Source organism: Zingiber officinale, chromosome 7B, assembly GCF_018446385.1.
Source record: "Zingiber officinale cultivar Zhangliang chromosome 7B, Zo_v1.1, whole genome shotgun sequence".
Lineage (NCBI taxonomy): Eukaryota > Viridiplantae > Streptophyta > Magnoliopsida > Zingiberales > Zingiberaceae > Zingiber > Zingiber officinale.
The window spans coordinates 63,027,501-63,050,804 of NC_055999.1; the positions used below are offsets into that span (position 1 = coordinate 63,027,501).

The 23,304-nt window shown below is 37.9% G+C and overlaps 2 protein-coding genes, 1 non-coding gene and 1 pseudogene across 5 annotated transcripts; 1 reads left to right on the plus strand and 3 right to left on the minus strand.

Moving 5' to 3' along the window:
- Positions 1-3,012: 3,012 nt before the first annotated feature.
- On the minus strand, positions 3,013-5,731 carry LOC122005881 (annotated as a pseudogene).
- A 417-nt stretch (positions 5,732-6,148) lies between these two features.
- On the plus strand, positions 6,149-6,344 carry LOC122007659. The gene has a single exon (XR_006119107.1). It is a non-coding gene; the product is annotated as a U2 spliceosomal RNA (small nuclear RNA).
- Positions 6,345-7,529: 1,185 nt separating this feature from the next.
- Positions 7,530-13,665, minus strand: LOC122005880 (telomerase Cajal body protein 1-like). Of its 3 annotated transcripts, none has more exons than XR_006118570.1 (14): positions 13,333-13,665; positions 13,196-13,269; positions 13,024-13,104; positions 12,860-12,933; positions 12,680-12,762; positions 12,489-12,592; positions 11,513-11,655; positions 11,401-11,448; positions 10,283-10,335; positions 9,232-9,316; positions 8,803-8,869; positions 8,488-8,598; positions 7,986-8,158; positions 7,530-7,803 (listed from the first exon to the last, which is right to left on the minus strand). XR_006118570.1 is itself a non-coding variant. In XM_042561117.1 (14 exons), the coding sequence occupies exons 1-13, from the start codon at positions 13,620-13,622 to the stop codon at positions 8,058-8,060; spliced, it is 1,314 nt and encodes a 437-aa protein (XP_042417051.1). In that variant the 5' UTR covers positions 13,623-13,665; the 3' UTR covers positions 7,530-7,985; positions 8,052-8,057. The 3 variants fall into 3 exon arrangements, 2 of the variants coding, with proteins under 2 accessions (XP_042417051.1, XP_042417052.1); XM_042561117.1 differs by having other exon boundaries at positions 7,530-7,985; positions 8,052-8,158; XM_042561118.1 differs by lacking the exon at positions 7,530-7,803 and having other exon boundaries at positions 8,038-8,158; positions 13,208-13,269; positions 13,333-13,663.
- Positions 13,666-14,497: 832 nt separating this feature from the next.
- On the minus strand, positions 14,498-21,300 carry LOC122004381 (myosin-binding protein 7-like). The gene is made up of 10 exons (XM_042559277.1): positions 20,995-21,300; positions 20,781-20,890; positions 20,552-20,699; positions 19,538-19,732; positions 18,675-18,743; positions 18,516-18,565; positions 18,378-18,434; positions 16,103-17,111; positions 14,946-14,995; positions 14,498-14,869 (listed from the first exon to the last, which is right to left on the minus strand). Exons 1-10 carry the CDS (start codon positions 21,298-21,300, stop codon positions 14,767-14,769), a joined length of 2,097 nt encoding a protein of 698 aa, XP_042415211.1. The 3' UTR covers positions 14,498-14,766.
- Between the last annotated feature and the right edge of the window lie 2,004 nt (positions 21,301-23,304).

A 23,304-nucleotide genomic window follows, 5' to 3' on the forward strand; every position in this document is an offset into this window, starting at 1 on the left:
TTAAAATTCTCAGGACATCAGAAGGGATAGTTTTAACACAATCCCATTATGTAGAATCTGTATTGAAAAAATTCAATGCGTACGATCTCTCTACAGTGAAAACACCTATGGATCTAAGTCAACGCTTAGCGAAAAACCATGGTGAGACCATATCGCAGTTGGAATATTCTCGGATAATAGGCAGTTTGATGTATCTCACAAACTGCACACGTCCAGATATTGCCTGTACGGTCAACAAACTGAGTCGTTTTACGAGTGATCCAAACAACACCCATTGGAAAACATTGATGCGAGTTCTCAGATATTTGAAATATACTATGAACTATGGATTACATTATGAAAAATATCCCGCTGTGTTGGAAGGATATTGTGATGCTAATTGGATATCAGATACAAAAGACTCCAAATCCACTAGTGGATATGTATTCACGATCGGTGGGGGAGCAGTATCTTGGAAATTCACTAAGCAGACTTGCATTGCTCGGTCAACTATGGAATCCGAGTTTATAGCACTAGACAAAGCAGCTGAGGAAGCTGAATGGCTGCGAAATTTCTTGGAAGATATTCCGAGCTGAATGAAACCTGTGTCTGCCGTACTAATCCACTGTGATAATCAATCGGCGATTGGAAGGGCACAGAGTAATATGTATAATGGGAAGTCACGACATATACGTCGTAGACATAATACCATTAGGTAGTTGATCTCGAATGGAGTGATTGCAATCGACTATGTTAAGTCCAAAGATAATTTGGCAGATCCTCTAACGAAGGGGTTGAGTCGAGATCAAGTATACTGCTCATCAAGAGGAATGGGATTAAAAATCTACAACTGAAAACGACTGTAGCGGTAACCCAACCTTGTTGACTGGAGATCCCAAGATCTTGGTTCAATGGGACAACGAAGTTACAGAAGTTGTGGTCCAGCACATTCGATAGTTTATCTCTATCACAATCCTAGGATGAATTTGTACTGTCCTACCTCATGTAGTGAGGTTAAGCTTATGCTTTTAGTGACTTCTATACTTGATAAGGTGGAGTATGGTAGGATACTCTTGATAGAAGTGTTACCTATGTGAGTGTGAAGACAAGCCGCTTCAATGAAACACTCATGAATCCAAGATGGTATTCATGGCCGAAACGGAACCAACCATGAGAACCTAAAGTAGGTGAGATAGATCTCTGTGTGGGTGTTATTGTCTAAGTATACACCAACAGCTGAGCAGTTCAAGACATCATGTTCACTGCGCAGCCTAGTATACTCGATAGCATTTCACTACGGAAGGTTCAAAGCCACAAGCTACCTCTCCCGATGCAGTGACTTATCGATTGGACTCTTGTAAAGTGTCAGCATGCATACACGCATTGCATTAATTTCCATTCATGTGGGGGATTGTTGGATATTGGGGCCTTAAATGGACCAAAACGATTTTGAGGAAGGAAGCCATCAATTGTTGAAAGTTGTAATTGACTTCAAAATTGAAATCTACGATTCGCGTAAATAGATTTAGACTATTAATTTGCTCAAAATCGATTAAGGGTGAATGAGAAATTAATATTTAAAGTCGGCCCAAAATAATATTTATTATTCATTAATAAAGTGCATGGGAGAATAGTCCCACATCGGAAATTCTCGATGTGTATTCTCTACTTATTAATGAAGATGTGTTAATGGAATTAACACAAAAAATAAAAGGACAGGTGCTCCCTTAGCCCAGGGCGAGCAGGTGCTCGCACCTGTGAGCCCGCCACCCGCCACGTGCGCACGTGCGCAATGGGCGCTTTGTAGGCGCACTTTGCACGTACGCATCGTAATCAATGAATCCAGATCCGATGGCCGATGGCAATAGGCGGGATCTGAGGGTCACAACTCCTCAGATCTGATGGATGAGATTGAAGTGGGCTTGGTGAAGGGTTACAACCCTTCAGAATGGATGATCTAGATCGATCCAGCCCAAGGAACACATCCACTCACCCAAAGGACAATCAACCTCTTCTTTCAGTATAAATAGAACCCTCCAGATGATGGAATATTCACTCAATTCACTCAATCCTCTCTTCTCTTCCTCAAGCATTCATCTCATCTTGTGCATTCAAGAGTCCAAGAAGTCTACTAGAAGGTTCGCTGGTCTCGGAAGTCGGAGTGCTACGATTCCGAGACGTTCGTCGTCGTTGTATCTTGGGAACGAATTACAACAATCCGTTAAGCACCGTAGCGGAGCAATATCGTTTATGGAAATAGTGTCGAACACTACCCTCGATGATCAATTTGCATACTCCAGAAGCTACCCGGGAATAACAATATTTTGGTACTTATTAAGTTGGATTTTTGTTGCGGTAATTTCGGATGTGAAATTACTTAAAATAACAATAGTATTCATGGGTTACAATTATATTTTACTCATCTAAATCAGGATTTATCATTCAAAATTATATATATATATATATATATATATATATACAACTTGGTGTCAAATGATTAATGTTGTACAAATACATATAATACTAAAAAAATATGAGCAATTATTTTAATTTTTTATAATTCAATTATCCAATTTTCAACTAATTATAGGTCCTGACATATAGTCTAACATCACAAATAATTCTAAATTTTCAAGTGTAACATTTTGAATGAGATTTGAATCCTAGTGATTTTACCACATTACTTCCCATCGCACTAAGGGCTTATGAGACGTTTTTTTTGTTTTTTATTCATTACTTACCATTGCACCATATCTTGAGGGCTTATGAGCAGTTTTTAAAAAAAAATGTATCTAAGTGACGCCAAGTAATCCTGGAACTGGGCACACTAAAAAAATCAGGAAAATGAAGTGGCTCATGATGTGACACACCAGCACCACTTGTTCGACCGTCCGGCGCTCTAAAATGCGTTGCATGGATTTCAAATACTCGTTTGGGACAAATACCTTGCCGATCGCCACCATACTGTGCCCCTGGGGGCTATGAGCAACTATTTCTAATGTATGGCTGCCGGTATCAAATTCGATAGAGAGATTAAATCTCAAGTAGTTACATAATAATGGCGGTGCCACTGGGGCTATGATTCGAACTATGGCATCATAATTACACTACAAGGAGCCACATAAATTAAAGCTCATGTACTCACATAATAAATGGTTCACCATTAAACTTGGAAGCACACTGCATCTGTGAAACATAACAGCAACCTCTGAGAAATAAAAAAACTTCAACAGTAAAACACAGCTCACAAAACTTACAAGTTGGATATAAGCTGCTGTGTTTGATATCATGCAATCGTGGCATTATTGCATATGTCGAAGATTTCGTCTAAAGGTGCATGATCACCAGTACCTTCATCTTTTCTTCCATACAACAAATGCTTCCCTTTGAATACAAACATACCTCCCTGAAAGGAAAAAAAAAACTTATAAGAAAATTGGTAGCGACTTGACTAAATGTTCAAGCAACAAATATGAGGACAATAGAACCTGCTGCAAAACGCTAGAGCTATTGCCGGGGGTGGCTGTAATGGTATAATTCTTACTCCCTTCTTGATCGACTCCCATCTTGAGAACACCTTAGTCTATTGAATGTGGACAGAAACGAATTTTGATTTAGCAAAGTTGGTGGATGGCCAATTTTAGGAATGCAAGAAAAATATAGAACTTACACTAGCTGGATTAAAGAAAGTTCTGCCTAATCCAAAATATAAGCCCAAGACATCTTAAGCCTGGAAAACATCAAAGCATTAGAAATGATGTTCTCTTGTAAGAAATGGATCAGGAATTTGTTAATGTTGTTTACCTTCCTTTCCGAGTCCGCGTAGAGATAATCCATAAATGGCAACTGTAAATTGAAAGTGAAGATGTAGAAAACCATGGGCAAAGTTAAAACACTCAACAATCAGAATCATTATTCTCACAGCACTGAAAATAATATCAATACTTACTAGTAATTGATTAGAACTAGAGATGAAAGAGGTAACATCTCATTATATTACTAGCAATGACTATACTAATTCACTGATCGGATAAGTCCCATTTAGGGGGTGCCAAATCTAGGGTGTAAATGAGCTGAGCCGAGCCGAGCCGAGCTCGAGCTTGGGTTGGCTCGAGCTCGAGAAAACTAAAGAGACTCGACTCGAGCGAGTTTTTAAATCTAAGCTCGAGCTCGGCTTGAAACAATGAATTTAAACGAAAAAATAAGATGCGTGATTACATAATGAAATACACTAACCACAATATTAAAATACTGAATTAGCTTGGCTCGAACAAGCTCGACGAGTCATCGAACCAATATTAAATGGGCTCGAGCTCGGCTCGAATATTAAATAAGCCGGCTCGAGCTCTGTCAACTCCAAGCTCGAGTCGAGCTTTGACCGAGCTGCTCGGCTCATTTGCACCCCTAGCAAAATCTATTGTTGCTAATCTCATAATGACCATGAAGTATTTCCTGTTCTAATTGGCTTCACTCACTTTTCAAGAACATGAACTTGAGCAAATAGGAAGTTGATCCAAAGTTAACAGCATTTGAGTAAAGTCATCACAGATAAAGTGAATTATTAAAAAAAAAAAATGGACGGCCCAGTGCACAAAGTTCCTGCCATGCGAAGTCCCGGGAAAGGATCCATTATATGCAGCCTTACCTTGTTTTTTGCAAGAGATTGTTTCCAGGATTTAGGTCACAAAGCAACAACTTTACCGTTGCGCCAAAACCTCTTCATAAAGTGGATTATTACCCTACTCAAAATCCAACAGGTGGTGTTCCTTTTTATAATTACATATGAAACTACGAAAATTGGAATGAAATGCTTCAGCTTACACACTAACAACACTTCCTAGGGACAAACATAAAGATCTATCATTATACTATTAACAATTTTCCTTTAAAAACTTCTGTTGTTTCTTCTGCGTATGATTTGGGAGCAACCATTTATTAGAGATCAGAGCATATGTAATGCAAGGTTCCTATATGATTTCCTCCCTCTTTTGCATAGATTTAGGTAAAAAAGATGCTAAAGGCTAAGTGGAAGGAGATCATAAGCAAAGGAAACTGGAAAATATCCATGTTTCAGGAGATATGTTCTCTCTTGAAACATAGAACAAACATACTATTGTAAAACAACTGATTACTACAATCAAAGTTAACTGCAAAATTGAAATCATTACCCGTTCAGCAAGCATGCAAGCTTTGTCAGGAGTCCCAACACCAACTGCAATTAGTTTAACTCCTGCTGCATCAAATTTAGATATCGACTCCTTCAAGACCTAAGCAAGCTCACAACCGTTTGGTGTCAACACAAACGGACTAAATGTTATCACTAATCATCTATGTGTTTGCAGGTATAGAAAGAGAAGAGCTAAACTCACCAACAAAAACATCCAAAATGCCTCATAAGCGCAACCACGGCAACGCCCTAATCCACACAAAAGTAGTTGATCATGTATCAATCTGCCAGGACATTAATGAAACGGAACAGCTAACAATTGCCTAACCGAACAAACTAAGAACATCTGGCAATCAGATCTAGAGAAGAAAGATTTAGAAAATCAGTAGTTATGCAAGATTAATGCAAAGAAATATGAACGGGAGAAGGGAAGCAATTTGATACTTCGTTTTGGTCGCAGAGATCCCTGAGGAACACGGGCTCTCCAGTGCCCGCTGCAAAGACGCGGACGCCATCAAGGGCATCCCAGGTCGCATCGACGCAGCCAGTAGCCACTGCGGCGGAGGAACCAGGCGACGCAGCTCGAAGGATCGGCATCTGAAGCCGACTAGTGACGAGCCGAGCGAATCGGGGATCAAACCCACAGACGGCTTCGGCGGAGAATTCGATCCGCTTATGGGGGAGCGAGGCAGAGAGAGGGTGAGCGACGGAGGGGAGGAGACCGCCATTCCTGCTCGCCGACGCAGCTGCAGCGGCGAAGCAACAAACCCCAATTGCCTCCAGAACAAAATCGAAGCGGCAGCAATGAAAGAGTGAAGACTCTCCTTTCTTCCGCTGCCAAGGAGAGCGCGAAGCTGGATCACGGCTTGCAGTGTACTCTCGCCTCTTGTAGAAAAACCTAATGGCCATAGACGAGATGGAGTTTAGTCCCACATCGCTTGTTCCTGCTGAATGGAGTGGAACTAGCGCCATAAAAGAAGAGGCCATGACTCATTGCAACTCATACCTTTCTCGGCCTTTTGGCTAAGATCAAGTGTAGTATCTGTTCTTATCAGTTTAATATCTGATACGTGGACCATTGGTTCACTATGATATTAAATTAATTTTTTATTGGGGAGGGTCCACTACAGTAGTTTACTACTGGGTCCCTTGCGCGTCGCCTTTGTCTTGCACTAATGCAAGGGCTGGCGCACCCGACCAAGTTAGTTTAAATTTATATATAAATATATATAGGTTAGTTTATTGTTTATCACCAACCTGAAGATTATTAATTTTTTAATCTATATTAATTAAAACGTTAAACGAAATCTATATTTATAAATGTTTAAAATTTTTCTAATTAAAATTTAAAATAAATATTAATCGAACTATTACTTCTAATTGTGATAAAATAATCTTATTTGGTTTAATCGAACTACACCTAATTAGGCTCTTATGATGAAGCCATATGCCTTGTCAAATATAATAATTGCCACGTCAAATAAGACGCTTTCTCATCCGAATACCAACTCCACTAAACCGTGAGGGCACTTGAATTTAGTTCAAACTTTGCTTGAGATCTAATGAAGCAAAATAAATCACGTGCTGAACAACTTCCTAGGTGGGAGAACATTTAATCAGGAATGAACCTAGAAGAATCGACCCTCATCAAATAGAACACCCTACCACCCGAATACGAACTCGGTTACACCATGAGTTCACTCAAGTTTGGTTCAAGCTTGATTTGATGTAATCAAGTTCTCAATTTAAGTTTTTTTAATTGGTAAAAGTATTTAACTTTCGTAGACTAATCCTAAGATGACTAACCCGACTCTGTAAAAATTTCTCATCAATAAAAATTCATCCATTAATTCGTCAAGACTATAACTCAATCTTTAGATGTCTCATAAACTAAAAAAAATCCTATCATTATACCATTAATCTCAAGAACAAACTTTATTTTATTGTTTAAAACTTATTTAATTAGTTATTAAATTTAATAATTTAAAGTTGTTATATTTATTTTAATTTTTTTATTTATTTAACATGTTAATAAAATTTTTATTAATGAATATTATTCATAAATTTATTCGTTTAATTTAATGAGTTGTTCAAACTCATTAAATTAATTAATGTTATATTGTATTGAACAAATATAAATATGTTAAGGAGGCACGCTTGCGATATGCAACGAGAGCACAATGATAGAGGACCGCTTGGGAACCGCTTGGGATATGAGCACAATGTTGTTACCATCTTGATAATCTTAAACCAACTCCAGACTAATGCTTTGAATAAACAGGCTCACTCAGTCAATCTGATAAGTAGAGAAAGTGGCTAAATGAAAACCATAAGAAAACCCTACGGAGGGCCCGAATTATAGGAGAATAACTCGTGGGTCAGATTAACTTCCATGTTAAGGCTCTTTCATGCAAGGGAGCAACAAAGTTAGGAAAGTAGGCAACAAAGTTCTTTGATAAATTTTGCAATGGGAGAGGGAAGCACAGGGGCCAAAGTAAGATCACATCTCTTCCCTTCCTGTTATTGCAGGTAGATATAAAAGAAACGAAACGAGTTCAATGGGATGAACCCAGCATATCATATGAGAACCGCCAATGCTTCAAGAGTAAGATGCATGAATTGAGACTTCCTCAAAATATTTGACAGTACGATGATACCTATAAATTAACAACTTTGTCAAATATCATGAGACACACAGTTCCTCATAATATGTCATCCTGGTTCTTCTCGTAAAACATTCTTAAGCTACCAGAAATTGGTGCAGGAAAATTGCTGTCAACCGAACGGCTAACAGAAGGAGTATCGAGTATAATACGAGAGGGTATAATGCCAGACTAACCTGCACACAAAATTGAGTCAATTCGGATAGTTTTGACTTTTTGATGAACTTCTTCCAATTTCCAACCTTGCATTAAACTCCAAGGTTCAATGCTTCATCCGCACCAGGTACTGCTACATCATGGTCCGACTCTGCAGCATAGAAGGACCAAACGGATGCACAATTCTCATTGCCTGGAATCCACAGAAATGGAAAGTTTCAGTCTGAATAGAGATGATATTGGTGGTTTAGAGATTGTCACGTTAGCAGGCCACATGAATTGTCCACTGTTATGTCCTTTATTCAATTGGATGAGTATCGACAATCAGGATCATGTTGTTCAAATAGCAAGCTTTGAACATATGAATATCATTCCTAACATATTTTCACTCATTTTTGTCATATAATAGATTGTTAATTTGATCCTTTCGAGTAATTTCACAAACATACATCTGAACTCTCGAAGGCATTTAGACTTAGCTGCAAAGCCATATTACAAGAAGCATGGTTAGAAGATTAATACCTTTAAAGCTTGAATTCTCTTCAATATTGTCCAGCAAATCAAATCTTCGATTACCAGAAGACGATGCAGCAAGTGATTGAGATGGATGAAAAGAGAAACCATTGACCGTGTCTAGATAAGAATATTAAGCATAAGGAAACATGAGAAGGAAATAAAACAGTGGGGAAATAAAACTTAAAATCCAAAAATAAAACAACTATTTATCATGTATATTTTGACACCAAATTCTAAATTCTGTTTTATGAAAATGAATATTGAAAGAGAAAACTTTTCAGCAAACAAGTATGTGGCCAAAAAGCAAAATGAAGTGTATACCAGATGCAGCTTGAAAGCTCGCCGTCCACTCGCCGGTTTGAAGATCATATATGTGAACTAGACCATCCTGCCAGTAGCCAGAAACCAATTATTGTTTGAAAGTGTTCCATTTTATCCCCAATAGTTTACCTCCTTTTCAAAATCCCCCTTCTAGTTTCACAATATCTTAGAGATATTCAAACTCTTTTCAATTCATCCCTTAATCATTACCACCATCACTTTATCTTGGCTGACATGCCATGTGTATGCCACGCCTCTTTTCCATTGATGATGTTAATGACTAGTGTGAAATGACGAGAGTTTGAAAACCCGGGGATAGTCTAAGAGCATTTTGAAAATGAAGGTAAACTTCAAGAAGATGAAATGAAACTTTCCTTTATTATTTGGATTTTATAAGCTACATAATACTTGTAAACATATAAAGAATACCTCTCCTCCTGTACCGAGGTGTCTTCCACAAGGTTCGATATCAAATGATATTCGCTGGTTGGTGTGCTCAGATGATCTATATAGTCTGCGAGGACACATGAAAAGCTCATGAAGGTTTGTTTACATTGAATAAGAAAAAAACTACATTCATCTATTCTGCAAGAAAAATCACATGATTCTGTCCTGAGAACAAACAGTGAAAAATATGTTAATGTGTTGATTGGGATAGTAGTACTTTTAGTTCATCTTTTCTAGTAATCTCCCATGTTCATTGAGCATTGTCATCGTTGCTAAGTGACTTTTTCCTTGTTTGTTATGATTGTACGTGACACACACACATCTATGACAAAATAGCGCACAACTACTGTATTACTTAAACTTGAGTACAAGTATATCTAATACGGTTATTTCAACAAAAAATTTTTTGCATGTGATCAGTAGGAATGTGATGTACATTCAGTGTATGCCCATGGTGAAGTATCAGTGTGTCACGTTGTTATCGAAAGAATAGATGAATATATATCATAGCTCAACAATCACATAAGAGTATATAAGCCCCTCTATTTTAATCATTTGCTGCTTATCCTATTAATAATATTTTCCGAAGGATACATGACAATTATACTACTCAGACTTGAGAGCAAGTTACTGCAATGAATGAGAATCCAAAATATGCAACACAATTGTCTCCACAACTTTTTACGTGTGATTAACATATGTAAGTGTCCAGTTGGAGAGACCATGATGGAGTGTTGATGTTGAAAAGAAGTATTTACGAGATAGATGGAAAATCCTACCATATCACAACGATCACATGAAAAAGCAGAAGCTCCTCTTCCCTCATTATCCTATTCATAGTATCTTCATTCATCTCTCTTTGTTGATAGATTTAAGATATCTAAGTCTATATACAAGAAGAATTCTGTGTCAATAAATTCTAAATAGTTTGTCACTTATGATTATAACATGAAAGGACTCAAATGAATCTAATCAATAAATTTCACAACAAAATCTCCTTCATGTAAGACAAGAAAAGATGATAAGAACTTACTGGTATACAATCCCAACTGTATTGCGAATATCCCAGCACAATATGTATGGATCCTGGAAGCACCATGGACATAAATAACAGGTTTTGAAAATGTGAAGAAAAAGATAGATCAATGAAATAATATGGATTGTATAAGCAACAGGTTTTTATTGTAATAGGTTTACATAATTTTTGAAAAACAAGTATACATATAAATATAGTGGCATCATTATAAATATGTTGAAGATGCAGCTAGAAGAAGAAAAGATATGCAGAAAAAAGACCCATGTCAATCAGACTCGAAAGTATTAGTTCATGCACTCTGAAGATTCGGTTCACTCTCTGTGACACATGTTTTATTTTGACAATGAGGCAATAGGTTTAATACAACAAACCAAAAAATAGGCATAATATTCTCAACATAAATCAAGCACAAAGAAATTTGGTAAAGGATATTAAAATAGAAGAAAACAGAATTTTCATTAGAAAGAATGAATATTTGACCTGAGGTAGAATGTCAATCATTCTAAATGCTGATTGTGTAGCCTCTTGTTACCAACCACACTGTCCCCACAAGATGCCGCTAGAGGGTGGCAGATTTGCTACAATGGGGCAAGGAATGAATTCCCGGCAGGGACATACCCTTAGGGAAAAAAACCCCTCCCACCCCCTAGCCAACTTGGCGGTCGGTTATAAGCTGACCCCGTGATTTACCTCCTTTCATAGGAGACAGGCAAGGCGTTTGGGGTGAGTGTAATCACCTTTGCTACAATTGTTACCAACCACATTTAACTAAATCATCCATAATATTGTTGGTTAATAAAATCCTAGGCATGTAATAAATAACATGACATTTTGGAAACGCCTAGAAATCCTTATATTTGCTTCGTTAACATGGTAAGCTTCAAAAAAATTAAAAAATTTGAACCAAGTATCAGCACACATATGATCTGTAGCTCAATTCATAGCAATACATCATGCATGATAGAGAGCAGTAGAAAAAGGATGATTTGAGTCGAATTGCCCACAATGCAATTTCATAAATTCATCAAATATATTGGAAATTAATGGATGATCATACTTTGCAAATCACAGTTATAACATTACTGGTATATGCAAATTGTCAAGATGTAATATACCTTCCTCCCTCCTGTATAGAGATAGTATCCATCTTTTGAGAATAATACCTGAAAATATAATTGCCATCAACAGTTGTCAGAGGTGTTTAAGTAAATGCATTGTCCTACTAACCTGTGTAACACCCCCTAGTTGACCATGTAGTACATATAGTAATTCCATATTATCCTCAGAGTAGATAGCGGTGGTCTGGCTGTAAGAGCCAATAGCAATCATCCCATTGTGAGTAGGAGAAAAGGCAATAGAAGATACAAGGCCTGAAGAATAAAGTAACAAGAAAACATTGACATCTTAAGAATTATATATTAGAAATATAGGTGCTAGAGGAGCAAAAAAAAATTAAAAGCCAAAAAAAAGACCCCATAAAAAACAAAGGAAAGGGGCACATGATAAAAATTCGAAAAAGGAATAGGCGGATGACCTAAAATTTCTAATCAACTTAAATGCTGTTAATAAAAAACAAAAGTCATGAGGAAAAAATATCACTCAGGTTCATTGAGTAGTTGAAATATAACCATGGGAAAGGAGTGAGATGAAAAATTAGACTCAAAGAAGCTTCTCTGAACCAGCTCTTGCACACATCCCTTAATGGTCAAAACATACAATGTTATGACTATTTTAAGGGACATAATTTAATCTGGATTTGAAATTTACTAATTATATTTAGCTTTAATAAGAGTTTGTTTCATTATGTTATCTATTCAAAGGATTAGATGATATTGGATCTAACTCATTTATGACCATTATCAGCTTGACCTGATATCTTTTCACTTGCCATGAGTATGCTCACACTCATTTCATGTGGATGCAGAAGAGCAATATCGAAGACATTAGCTACATATACCAATTACTAATTCGACAAGAAAATCAATCATTACTAAATTAGTAAGACGACATAGAGATGATGACTACTGACCAGTTGAGAGGTGGCAGAAAATGTGTGCTTATAGACATGAGATAAACACAAGCATATAACAACAAAAATAAAAACGCACACACAACTTCCCGATCAATTTTGAATTACCTGATGGGCCATTACCTGCAAAGCAACGACATACCAAACACTGTCCTAGTATTTTAGAAAGATTACCTGATGGGCCATTATTTCCTTTATGCAGAGAATATTGCTGAAAATCACGACCAGGGCGATGCACATCAAACACTCTTAAGGATTTATCATATCCAGCAAAAAGCCTATAGGAGGAAAAGATTTTGATTCTGTAACAATAAAGGGGTAGTAAATGGAAGTATTTCTCTATATATAATATACAGAATCTATACTTTGATCCTGAAGTATTGAAAGAAATTGAAAGGGCAGCTGTTATCTCATCCATGGCATCATACGCTCGATAAGTGCAACGAAGCTGTCAATTATCAACACGAAAGACAAATGAATAAACAACATGTCCGCATCATGTCAAACGGAGCAGAAGAACAGCTCATATATGAGTTGAATAGCACCTGACCGGAACTAGCGTCCCACAGATGAATTGGGTGGTCGCGAGTGGTACTGGCAAATACACAGCTCGCAGGATCTGAAATTGTTAATTAAACCCTGGTGAATGTATCCGTAGTACAGTAACCATCCCAACAGCAAGTCAAAAAACCAGTAAGAAGATTGACACCTGATGCAGACATGTAAGGGAACCAACAGAAATCGTAGACACTCTCCGCTTCCCTCACAATGAGACTTGAACCGTACGAATCTACTCCAACAAACACCAGGAAGCATCAAATCGTGAAAAAAAAAAAAAAACAGAGCAAACTGAATTCGTGGATCATGTTCCTAGTACGCACCGACATCCATACCTTGCCCGTCAATCCCAGCAGCAGAAGGCTCCACGTTATCAGCAATAAAAGCATCCTCCGGTCTATTTGGATAAATGGCATGTCATGATGAGAAATTCGTCGAAGAAAAGGTAGATGGCACTTACTGGTAGAACAGACGCAGGGAGTTGTCGTCGGAGCCGGTGAGGAAGCAGGAACCGTCGGGAGACCACTTGACCCCTTTCAGGAAGTTAGCACCAGGGTTTGAGCCGTCCTGGAACTGACGGCAGAAGTGGTAGAGCCGGCGAGGGGCCTGATCAAACCTAAACACTGGCCACTGGCAGCACCAAGCCGCTTCCCGCTCGATCGCTTCTTCTACTCTCGCTTCTACTTCTCCTTCCTCCTCCACAGCCGCCGGCAGCCGCTCGAGGCCCGTAGCCTCCAGCGCCAGAGCCATGGAGCTTTTGCCAGAGAATCGAGCGATTTTGAAAAATAAAGCCCTAATTTAGAAACAGAGCCGTGCTCAGCTCTGTTTACTCTGGCGGACGGATAAAAGGAGGGAAAGGAAAAAATCAATGAAAAAATAAAAGGAAAAGAAAAGAAATTTTTCAAAAAAAAAAACACAAGTAGAAAGTAGTGGACTGAACAGACAGAACGAAATTAATCAAACGTTTTTATAAATTATGAAAGTGGACATTTTCATACGACCGGATGAGTCATCTCCAATATTAATTGAATCAAAAGATTTCGATAATAATAATAATAATAATAATAATAATAATAAGTACAAATAGGATCCACACAATAGCTAGCTTTGACTTAATGGAAATGGATGACTTGGCTTACTCTTTATAAACAACTATCAAATAATTAGGAGGGAGAAAGCTTTCCTCATATATATATATGCGCCATAATTAAAGTATCAAATGTCTTCTCGGATGGGTTTAGTAGCTAGCGCATGAAGTATTATCATAATGAGATCTGAAATTCGAATCTCGACAAAGCCAAGGTAAATACCTCTCTTATGTGTTAATCACTATTTTAAAAGTTAGTAGTCGCCCGTGATTAACCTCCTTCGTATTGACCTTGAGACGAATTAACAGGAGCACTGAAGACAAAACGTATTCACCTTTTGACACAATAATTAAAGTATCAGTCAATCATATAAAACAGCATTTAATCAGCGGATTTAAATCTAAGCAAAATCCATAAACCATAACAACCAGATCACTTTCCTATCATTAAAATTGAGCTGCTACGTGCATATAAATCTCACACAGACCAGTACAGTAGTTCAGTATTGCATTTAGTTGTGATAACAATTCTCTTGCTGCCAATAATGCACCAAAAACTAAAATATATTTGTGAAAATTACATCCATAATGTGCATTGCAAGACTGGAAAAAATTTCATAAAGTTTAACAATTTGCCACAATATTACAAAAGAGAAAACTCAAAAAAAAAAAAATGGCAATTTAAACCAATCTTTAGTTCATCTAAGATGGACGAAAACCCAGTTCATATAAACTGTTTCACTAGCAAATTGCTTTAGTGTGGTTGCTAACATGAGTAACATCGATGTCTATGACTAACTGCAGTCATTAGCCTTGTGTTCTCGTGAGAAGCTTCCGTTGCCTTATGCGATAGGGCTTGCCTAGAAGCAGCAGACAGGCAGTGCCCAATGTAATCCCGAATGCATACCTGCTAGGATTGAGGCCATAACTCATCATGCTTAGAACTTGATATCTATAACAACTATTTGAAAATTTCATGGACTTACTTGATTTGAGGTGACTTCTTTCTCCAGAATATGAAAAATGAGACAACACTCTAGGAGAAAAAAAAACAAATATCAGGGAAAAACAGAGGAAATTTGAAGAGTTCGCAATATGGTGAGTTACTTGAACTTCGAGATGGCCTAGGTATGCTATTGAAGATCATAAATACAGACAAAGAATTAACAGCATAGGTCATCCAATTTTATAGCAGATATGCATGAAAGAATATAGTTCCCGACTTCTTTAAGAAACTTAATTTACGCATATCAAGAGCAAGAAAACAGACTGGTAACAAAAAGATAAAATGGCGACAAAGATAACACCCCTGGAACACTACAGGGAGTTTGCGCGCTCTCATGTTGTTTATGTCACAAATTCACAATGTGCATATCCTTAAAGTTGTCAAAGAAGCGTCTTAGATCTCTCTTGATCAAGCTGAGTGTTTACCATTTCCCTATTGACCTTTGTTGACACGACATTACATGACTTTGGTTTCATCATTGTACCACCATCAACACAACATTACACTATTTTGGTTTCACCAAAATCCTTACAACTAAGTTGAGGAACATGAAATGCAAGAATTTCTGTCCCAGAACGACCATGTTCCTTAGCTGCAATCAACTAACTAGTTACAATTGGAAATAGAGATTACTAAAATGCATCAAGTGAAGTTAAAACCATAACACAATGAAAGTTTCATCAAAGATAAATTCTGGATTGTAGCTAGTGATTATTTATCCAAGAAAATCATAATCCAACATTATTTTTTAGTTATTATTTCCTCAAACACATTATTTATATAAGTGCTCCTTTTTGTTTTTATGAAATCAACTGTGAAAGAGAGAAATTCAAGCTTCTGGAAACAAAACTACTCAAAGTTTTGAACTTAATAAGACAACATTCTTATCTTCTGCTATATTTGCAATACCAATTGTTTAGCAGCTTTAAGCATTAACAAACCATAATATTGGGAACTAAAAGAAAGATGCAACAGAGAATTTCAGATGATTGGCGTGTCCTATGCATGACTATAGCGGACGAACATAGTATAATGTTAATTTTACTACAAAAGTTTTCCATGTATCGTTTATCCTCGATTGGAACTAGACATGTAAGAACTGGCATACTCAAAAAACATTGGTAAAGAAATCATTACCTCGGTGATTGCTAGGGAAGAACCCTTGAGGGATGGTTTGTTTATGATCCGCTTTTCTGCAGACCCTTCCTTGCACATGTGCCGAGCAATCTCTTTCAGTGTAACCATTTGCATCTTGTCCATGCCGATGGAAGTCAGTGTGTGTCTCATCGATTTGCTATCGGCTTCAAGTACTTGCAGCCTCATCTGAAGCTTGCTTATTTCTACTTCTTCAACACCACCACCCATCTGAAATCGCCTGTTCTGAAGTTCCCTTGGTGTGCTGACATAGTCATTGCTAGCTCTGTGCACTGCATCCACTGTATACACTCTGTCATTCGTATTATCGTAATCTGGTGCGCCATCAATTGATGCTTGGAACTCGTCTGCCTTGTTGAATTCCAGGATGGATCGATAGCTCCCACATGAGATATTCCTGAGATGCCTAGACCGGCCTTGTGGCGAATGCGCCACCATGACTGCCTTTTCCATGACATTCCCAAATCTGCTGCTTGGTGTTTGCTCGAGTTGGAAGATGCGCTGCTCCAGCTTCTGAAGGTGCTCGCGTGGAGTATCGCCAGAGGACGCCGAATCAGGTGTCTGCGGCTCCGAGGGAGGCGCGGCATCACTGTCGATGTTAAATCCGTAGCTGAGGAGACGGTGGTGGTAGGCCTGTACCTCGCAGGAGAGGGCCAGCATCTCCTGCTGTCGCTTGAACAGGAGGTCCTCGAGGCTGGAGATCTCCTGCTGGTCGTGGGTCATTTTCTCCTCCGTCACGCGTTTGAACTGCTGGGACTCCAAGATGGCCTTCGCCTTCTCATGCTGGAGGCGGACGATCATAGACATGGCCTCCTGCGCAGCGGACGCCGCGGCGCTCCGCTCCTCCTTCAGCTCTGACTGCAGCTTCTGGATCGTTTGATGGTGGCTGAGGATGGCATCTCGTAAGGCCGCCGCCTCGTTGCGGATCTCGACTCTGGCGACGCCGGTGGACGCGTCGGCTCCCCTGGCGTGCAGCTTCCGCCGCAGAGACCTGTGAGGGTCATTGGAAGTTGAAAGCCCCATGGAGAAAGTACGTACAAATAACCCCTCTCCTCCGACGCCTGCACCGCCCTCCGCTGCCACCGCAAACTCATCGAAATCCATGGATTCCGACAAAAGGAACAGAAAAAAGAGCCCCTTTGTCAGCCGTAGCTCACACGGGACACGATACTTCAAGCGCAAAGAGCGCCTCCTCCTTCCCAGGCTCCTCCTGTGCCAATGCGGGCGGCCAGGAAGGAGAGGGACGGGGAGGAATCCAGGCAGCGTCCGTCGGTGGTGTTTCGAATCGGAGCGGGCGCCGGCTCCTCCCAATTATTCTATTTTTAATCTTCTGAGACTCCTTTCATTTCTTACTTCCAAATATAGTAAATTTCAAATGGTTACTTGCTAACAACGCACCCATTACCTGACCCTGCGTTGAAGCGGATTGACTTGTGGAACCCACCTCAAAGAAACCCAGACAGATCCGTTGGGTACAGGTAGGTTGAGGGCATGTTGATTTGCAGTAATTACTTTGCCCTAATCAAGGGAATGGCTTGGTGAGATTGGGATCAACGGCCCTAGTAGCTTCCACGTGGACAAAACTGACACCTTAACTGGATTTAGAATCGTAAACAAATCAAGTGTTCAAGTTAGTTTAATTAAGTAATCGTATCAAAATAAAATCAAACAGTCGAAATAAATATTTAAACTTTAAATGATTTAAATTTGACTTGAGCTATTATTTAAATATTATTAAGTTCTCAATTTACTTATTTAAAACTTTTATATTTTAAAACTTATTTAATTGTTTATTGAATTTATAATATAATTTATTTGTTCATTTTAAAATTTTACATATTTATTTATTTATTTTATTTAATAAATTATTTAAATTTATTTATTTAATTGACTTTTACATATTGAAGCAACATAAATAAATTTTTACCATACTAAATACTAAATTAAGCACACAAATATATAATTAGTTTACGTGATTAATCTTAAATAAAAACAATCAAATATTATAAATGTTTTAATAGTTTTAAATTTTTTGAATTAATAAATTTTAATTTGAAAGCTGAAATCATTTTTCCCCCTTGGAAAAAGAAGAGACGCTGTGACAATTAACATAAAGGAGTTTAGCAAATCTGTTGAAGATAATACAGGAGTTTAGCAAATACATAAAACATGTTTAATCAAAAGAGCTATTCCTGCATCTACTGCAAAAAAAAGGTATGGAGACATTTTGAAAAGTCAAACCTGGTCAATTTCATACCATTCGTAGCAAAATTTTAAACCCGTTGGGCCCGGCTTCTTTGACTCGTCTATCAAACTGCATGTAAACCAACATGGAGAAAGTAAATAGAGACATACAGATTGTGCATTTCGTATCCTAGGAGGGATGCTAACTTACCGCGATCTGATGCATCGGCGAGTTTGGCAATGGCTTCCAGGAGGGCTCTTTCATGATTCTACTCCGATGATAAAGGAGGAAAAGAAAGAAAAAGAAAAGAAGCTTAAGATCTTGTAGTTTTACATTCGATCGACGAGTTAGAATATTTGAGTAGCATACCATGAGAAGTGCTTTGGCTCTCTGAACTTGAGCGGGGTCAGGATTATCAGCGCCACAAATCTTCTCAACCTGATCAATGTTTGTTAGAAAATGAGAAAAGATAGATTAGAGTGATTAATTTTGCATTTAAAGTTTGAGAAGGAGCACTGAAGAAGTTGGAATTCTGATCTCCCTATTTGAAAATGCCTATCGAACACTTTGCCTAGTTCGTTGAATAGGCTGGATGAGTGGGATTTCTATGAGGAAGGGGATTGATAGATAGAAGAAAAAAGATTTGCACAAGATGGATAGAATAAGAGATCCATAGTTTGTGATTACTTATGAGAGAAAAAAAAAGAAATTAATACAATAACTACTAAACTTTTATTCTGCACGATTGAGCTCGATCCCCTTCGCTATCAAAAAATAACTAATTTAATATTTTAAAAAAAAATGAGAGTGATTTTGACTTCGATTTTGAGACAAAATGATTCAGATGTCAGTAATACTTGAAGCTATGAATACCTTCATAGGAATCTAGCCCTAAATGGCTTCTATATCTGGATGTATTAGTATCGTCTAAGTCGATTTTAGCACAATTTTGATACTAAATGATGTTTCTAAGTAGATGCGAGGCCATCTAAGTTGTTCGGTGAACAACTTTATCAACTGCACTAAGGAGAGTGTTTCGGAACAATGGATTGGGCACCCAAGCCTGAACTTCTTCATTAGCACAGAGAGATTAACAGATTCATACATGCAAGTCCACTTCTAATTTTAGTGATATTAATACTACTATGTCTAGGCGCTATCAAATAGTTAGAAAACCATGTCAAAGCTAATGGAAATAAATTAAGATGAAACCACTCGTTAACAATATTTACCTCATGGATGACCGCATCGGTTGCAGGAATCTCAATTATGTCAGATCCAGATTTTACATTATCAATGCTGGATTGTGCAAAGCTCTTGTTGGAAGATTGAACTTTGAGTGATCCCCTTGCTTTCGTTATGCTCGGTTGCTTGCTTTGATTATCTAAAGTTCCTTTTCTAGCCAATTGGTCCCATCTAAGAGGCATCTGTTCATCGATATATGAAAAGGCAAAACGAAACACATTTGTTTATCAGACACATGAAAAAAAGCCAAAGAAGTGCTCGACAGAAAAATGAAATTGCAAGGAACACCCAGAAAATACTAGAAATTTATTTAAAGTATGACTAAGGCCTTGGAAAAATAGTGGGACGAATGAGTATAGATGGATACATGACTAAAATAATAAAATTGTTAAAATGACAACAATGCCTTTCTATCTATCTGTTCATCTTCCTCGAGGACGAGACTTGAGAGGGAGTTATTCAGGAGTTCAGAAAGGGTTGTGGAATTCGATTTTACAAGTTCAATTTATCATGATTTCGGCGCTAGGATTCAAGGACAGGGATGTCAGCTTGTTGAATTTCTGCATTTTAGACACTACACGAACCTGTAACCAACTAAATATTCACTATTTGAACCAATTTAAGTATACCTGAACCAATGTGCGGCCAACTTAAATAGGTTAAATATACAAGTACCCACAGGTACTTGCAATTTCAAGCAAATCTGAACAGGACCGGCACCCAATTACTAAGAGAAATTGGGTACCTGAACATGACATAGACAGGCAAGTGTCCGCGGATAACTGGAATCGAAAGGTCTAAAACGGTGGATCAGAGGGACCTCTCATTCATCTATTTTCCATTCTTTCTATGTTAATTGTCCAAGCAAAATGTATGAAATAGAGAAATTTTCAAAAATTTATCCTCTCTATCAACCCTCTGCTCGGTTTTCCAACCAAATAAACATGGACTATAAATGTGGGAACAATCAACAATCACTTACATTAAGGAAACGAACTTACATGTGATGGAGTAGATGTTAGTGTTGGATGCCTCATGGACGAAGAAAGAGAAATATGGGTGCGCTTCAATCTTTTGTTAGGTACATGACCTAAAGATTTGGAGTCCAAAGAAGGATTCAGCGTTGCCTTTAGTAATTCCCGGCTATTTCTGCAATGGCAATCAGCAAAACCATCATAACTTGGCCCACTGCAATGTAAGTCTAACGAGATACGGGATATGAAAGCATACTTTATAGACTTGACTGAGGCATCACTGTTAATTTTTCCTAAAATTTTACTATGTTCAACATCTGAAACCTTGAGTTCCTTCCTTAATTGTGTTATTAGCCCATGTTGATCCTATAGTCAAATGCAAACATGAAATAACACTGCAATAATACTAAATAAAGCTATTTAAGATAGTAAAAGTTACCTAAAATTATAAACGAGCAATAGTTCAGAACTTGCACCAAAACAAAAATGGCATTGGCACATCCTGTTAATGCATCTACATATTTTCCAGTTACTGAAGCATGAAAAAGGTAAGCAGTAAGACGTACCCATGAAAGAACATCTGACTGAGCAACGAAGACCTTCAAAACAGAACTATATGCCTCCATCTCTAGGCAGTGAATTTGGAAATCCATATCCCTTTGACCTTTTCCACAGGACACTGGTCCAGAAGTGTTTGGCATAACTCTTGGATGAGCAAGACCATTGGAGACCTTGATAATACCAGAATATTGTAGATCATCATCAGTTTCTGACATGAGTAAGAAAAAAATGAGTTTATGCAGTGGATCCATAATAAGTATATATAGGTGCTGCAACAAAAGATTACAACTATGAGTAAAAGTTTCCAAGGAAGAACAAAGAAAACAGAGAAAAGCAAGTGGATCTTATTTATCTGTGACAAGGCATCATTTGGAATTTTCAGAACAGAATCTCCTTGAAATATAATCAAAATAACTCTTTGGATAAAATAAGAAAAATCAGCAATATCCTTTTCGTACAAAAGAAAAATAGAAAGAACAAGTAAATGACATATGCATTAAGCCAATCAAAGCCACACATGATTCTATACATAGAACCTAGAATGATATCTTGGATTGGTTTTATATTTTACTGGCTACATTTCTTTAACAGGCATATTAATGCTATAAATCACAGAGATATATTCTTCTCGCATTACTAAAATTCCTTCTCATTGCCAAACATTTGACAAGATAATAAGTAGTCCTCGTCTATTGAAAAGGCAACAGTAAGATACATCTACAGACTGTATTATTTGTCATTCATCACATATAACTCTTTGTTTGGCAAATCAAATAGCGTAAAACACATTCTAGTACGCTCGCCAGCTATGCTCACCAGCCAACTAGCAATGCAAATTGTTCTAAACATATGGTAAGGTCTCAAGACTTGACTTTTGAGGTTGGCTTTGCCCACATCAAATATGCAAAAAAGAAGGGAGAGAACATAGCAATGCAATAAAAATGACAGTGTGTTTGGCAATAGTTTACCAGAATAACCACAGGATGATCACTATGTGACCAAAAGCGATAAGAAGAAATAAGCTGCAGCTGAGGCAGGAGCAAAATTGCAAGTGCAGCAAATGGAAAATATATCCACTAAGTTCACAACGCTAGGACATTTGTTGCGCCAATTACTCCCTCGCAAACACTAGACTACCAAAAATAAGAGACTAATTTTTTTGGGTCATAGAGTCTATCTTAAAAAATCTTGCACCACTGGAAATATGTCATATAGCAACCAAAAGGCCCACTAAACCACCACAGAGTTGGGGTTGAGGTTCTTCTAATATTATTTGTTGGAATCACTACTACTAAGACTATAATTGTGTCTTGCATGTAAAATCCATGTGTTGCTCTCCAATTGCACTTCCCTTGATGGTCTTTCGGTTAAACCAGTAATCACTCCTTAAAATGAGCAACGACTATTTGGCCAAAGAGCACTTGGAAAGGAGAATTTTCCTGCCTAGTGTTTGAGTTTTCTCCATCAATTTAAGAGAAAGGTCTAGGGAGGGTGAGAATTTTTGTACAGAATATCACAGCATTTCTCAGTTTTATATTGTACTTTGCCCTTATACGATCAAGTGACACTTAAAACATATACATAGACATCCTTTTGCCTTTTTGCTGTATGATATACGCCAAATCTTCTGTCATTGGAGCAGAAAAGCTGTTCAATGTACTATGTCAATCTACAGATATGATCTGAGAAGCACTATCTTATTGAGCCTACGTGAAGTATCTAAATAGACCCAAAACTGATATCATGACCACAAGTTCGCCCATTGATCACCTTAAAACCCGAACCCCTCAACTTGAATTTTTCACCCACTAAACCACCATTAAACCCTAACAAGGAGAAGCCAAAAGTCAGCCAGTCAACACGCATATCAAAAGCAATCGCTGGACCATCAAAATCAACAATCAGCAAGAAAATAAGAAACTTCTCGTTGGAGTATACCGCTACTATCGTTCTTCATAGGATCCGGAACGAAGGGAAAGCCTCCGGAGATAAGATCAAGGAGGAAGATCGACGAAGGGAAGCACGTCGCAGATCTCGACGCCGGAGGATGAAGCAAATCTAGGAACTCTCTGGTAGTAGTAATGGTAGTGGTAGCTGATGAGGCGGAAGACGATGAGGTTTTGGGAAAGAACAGTTTGTCAATATCTTCGTTTGCCCCACTATAGTTTATAAAATTATATTTTACCTCAGAAATTCTCAGGCACCCTCGGACTTTCAGT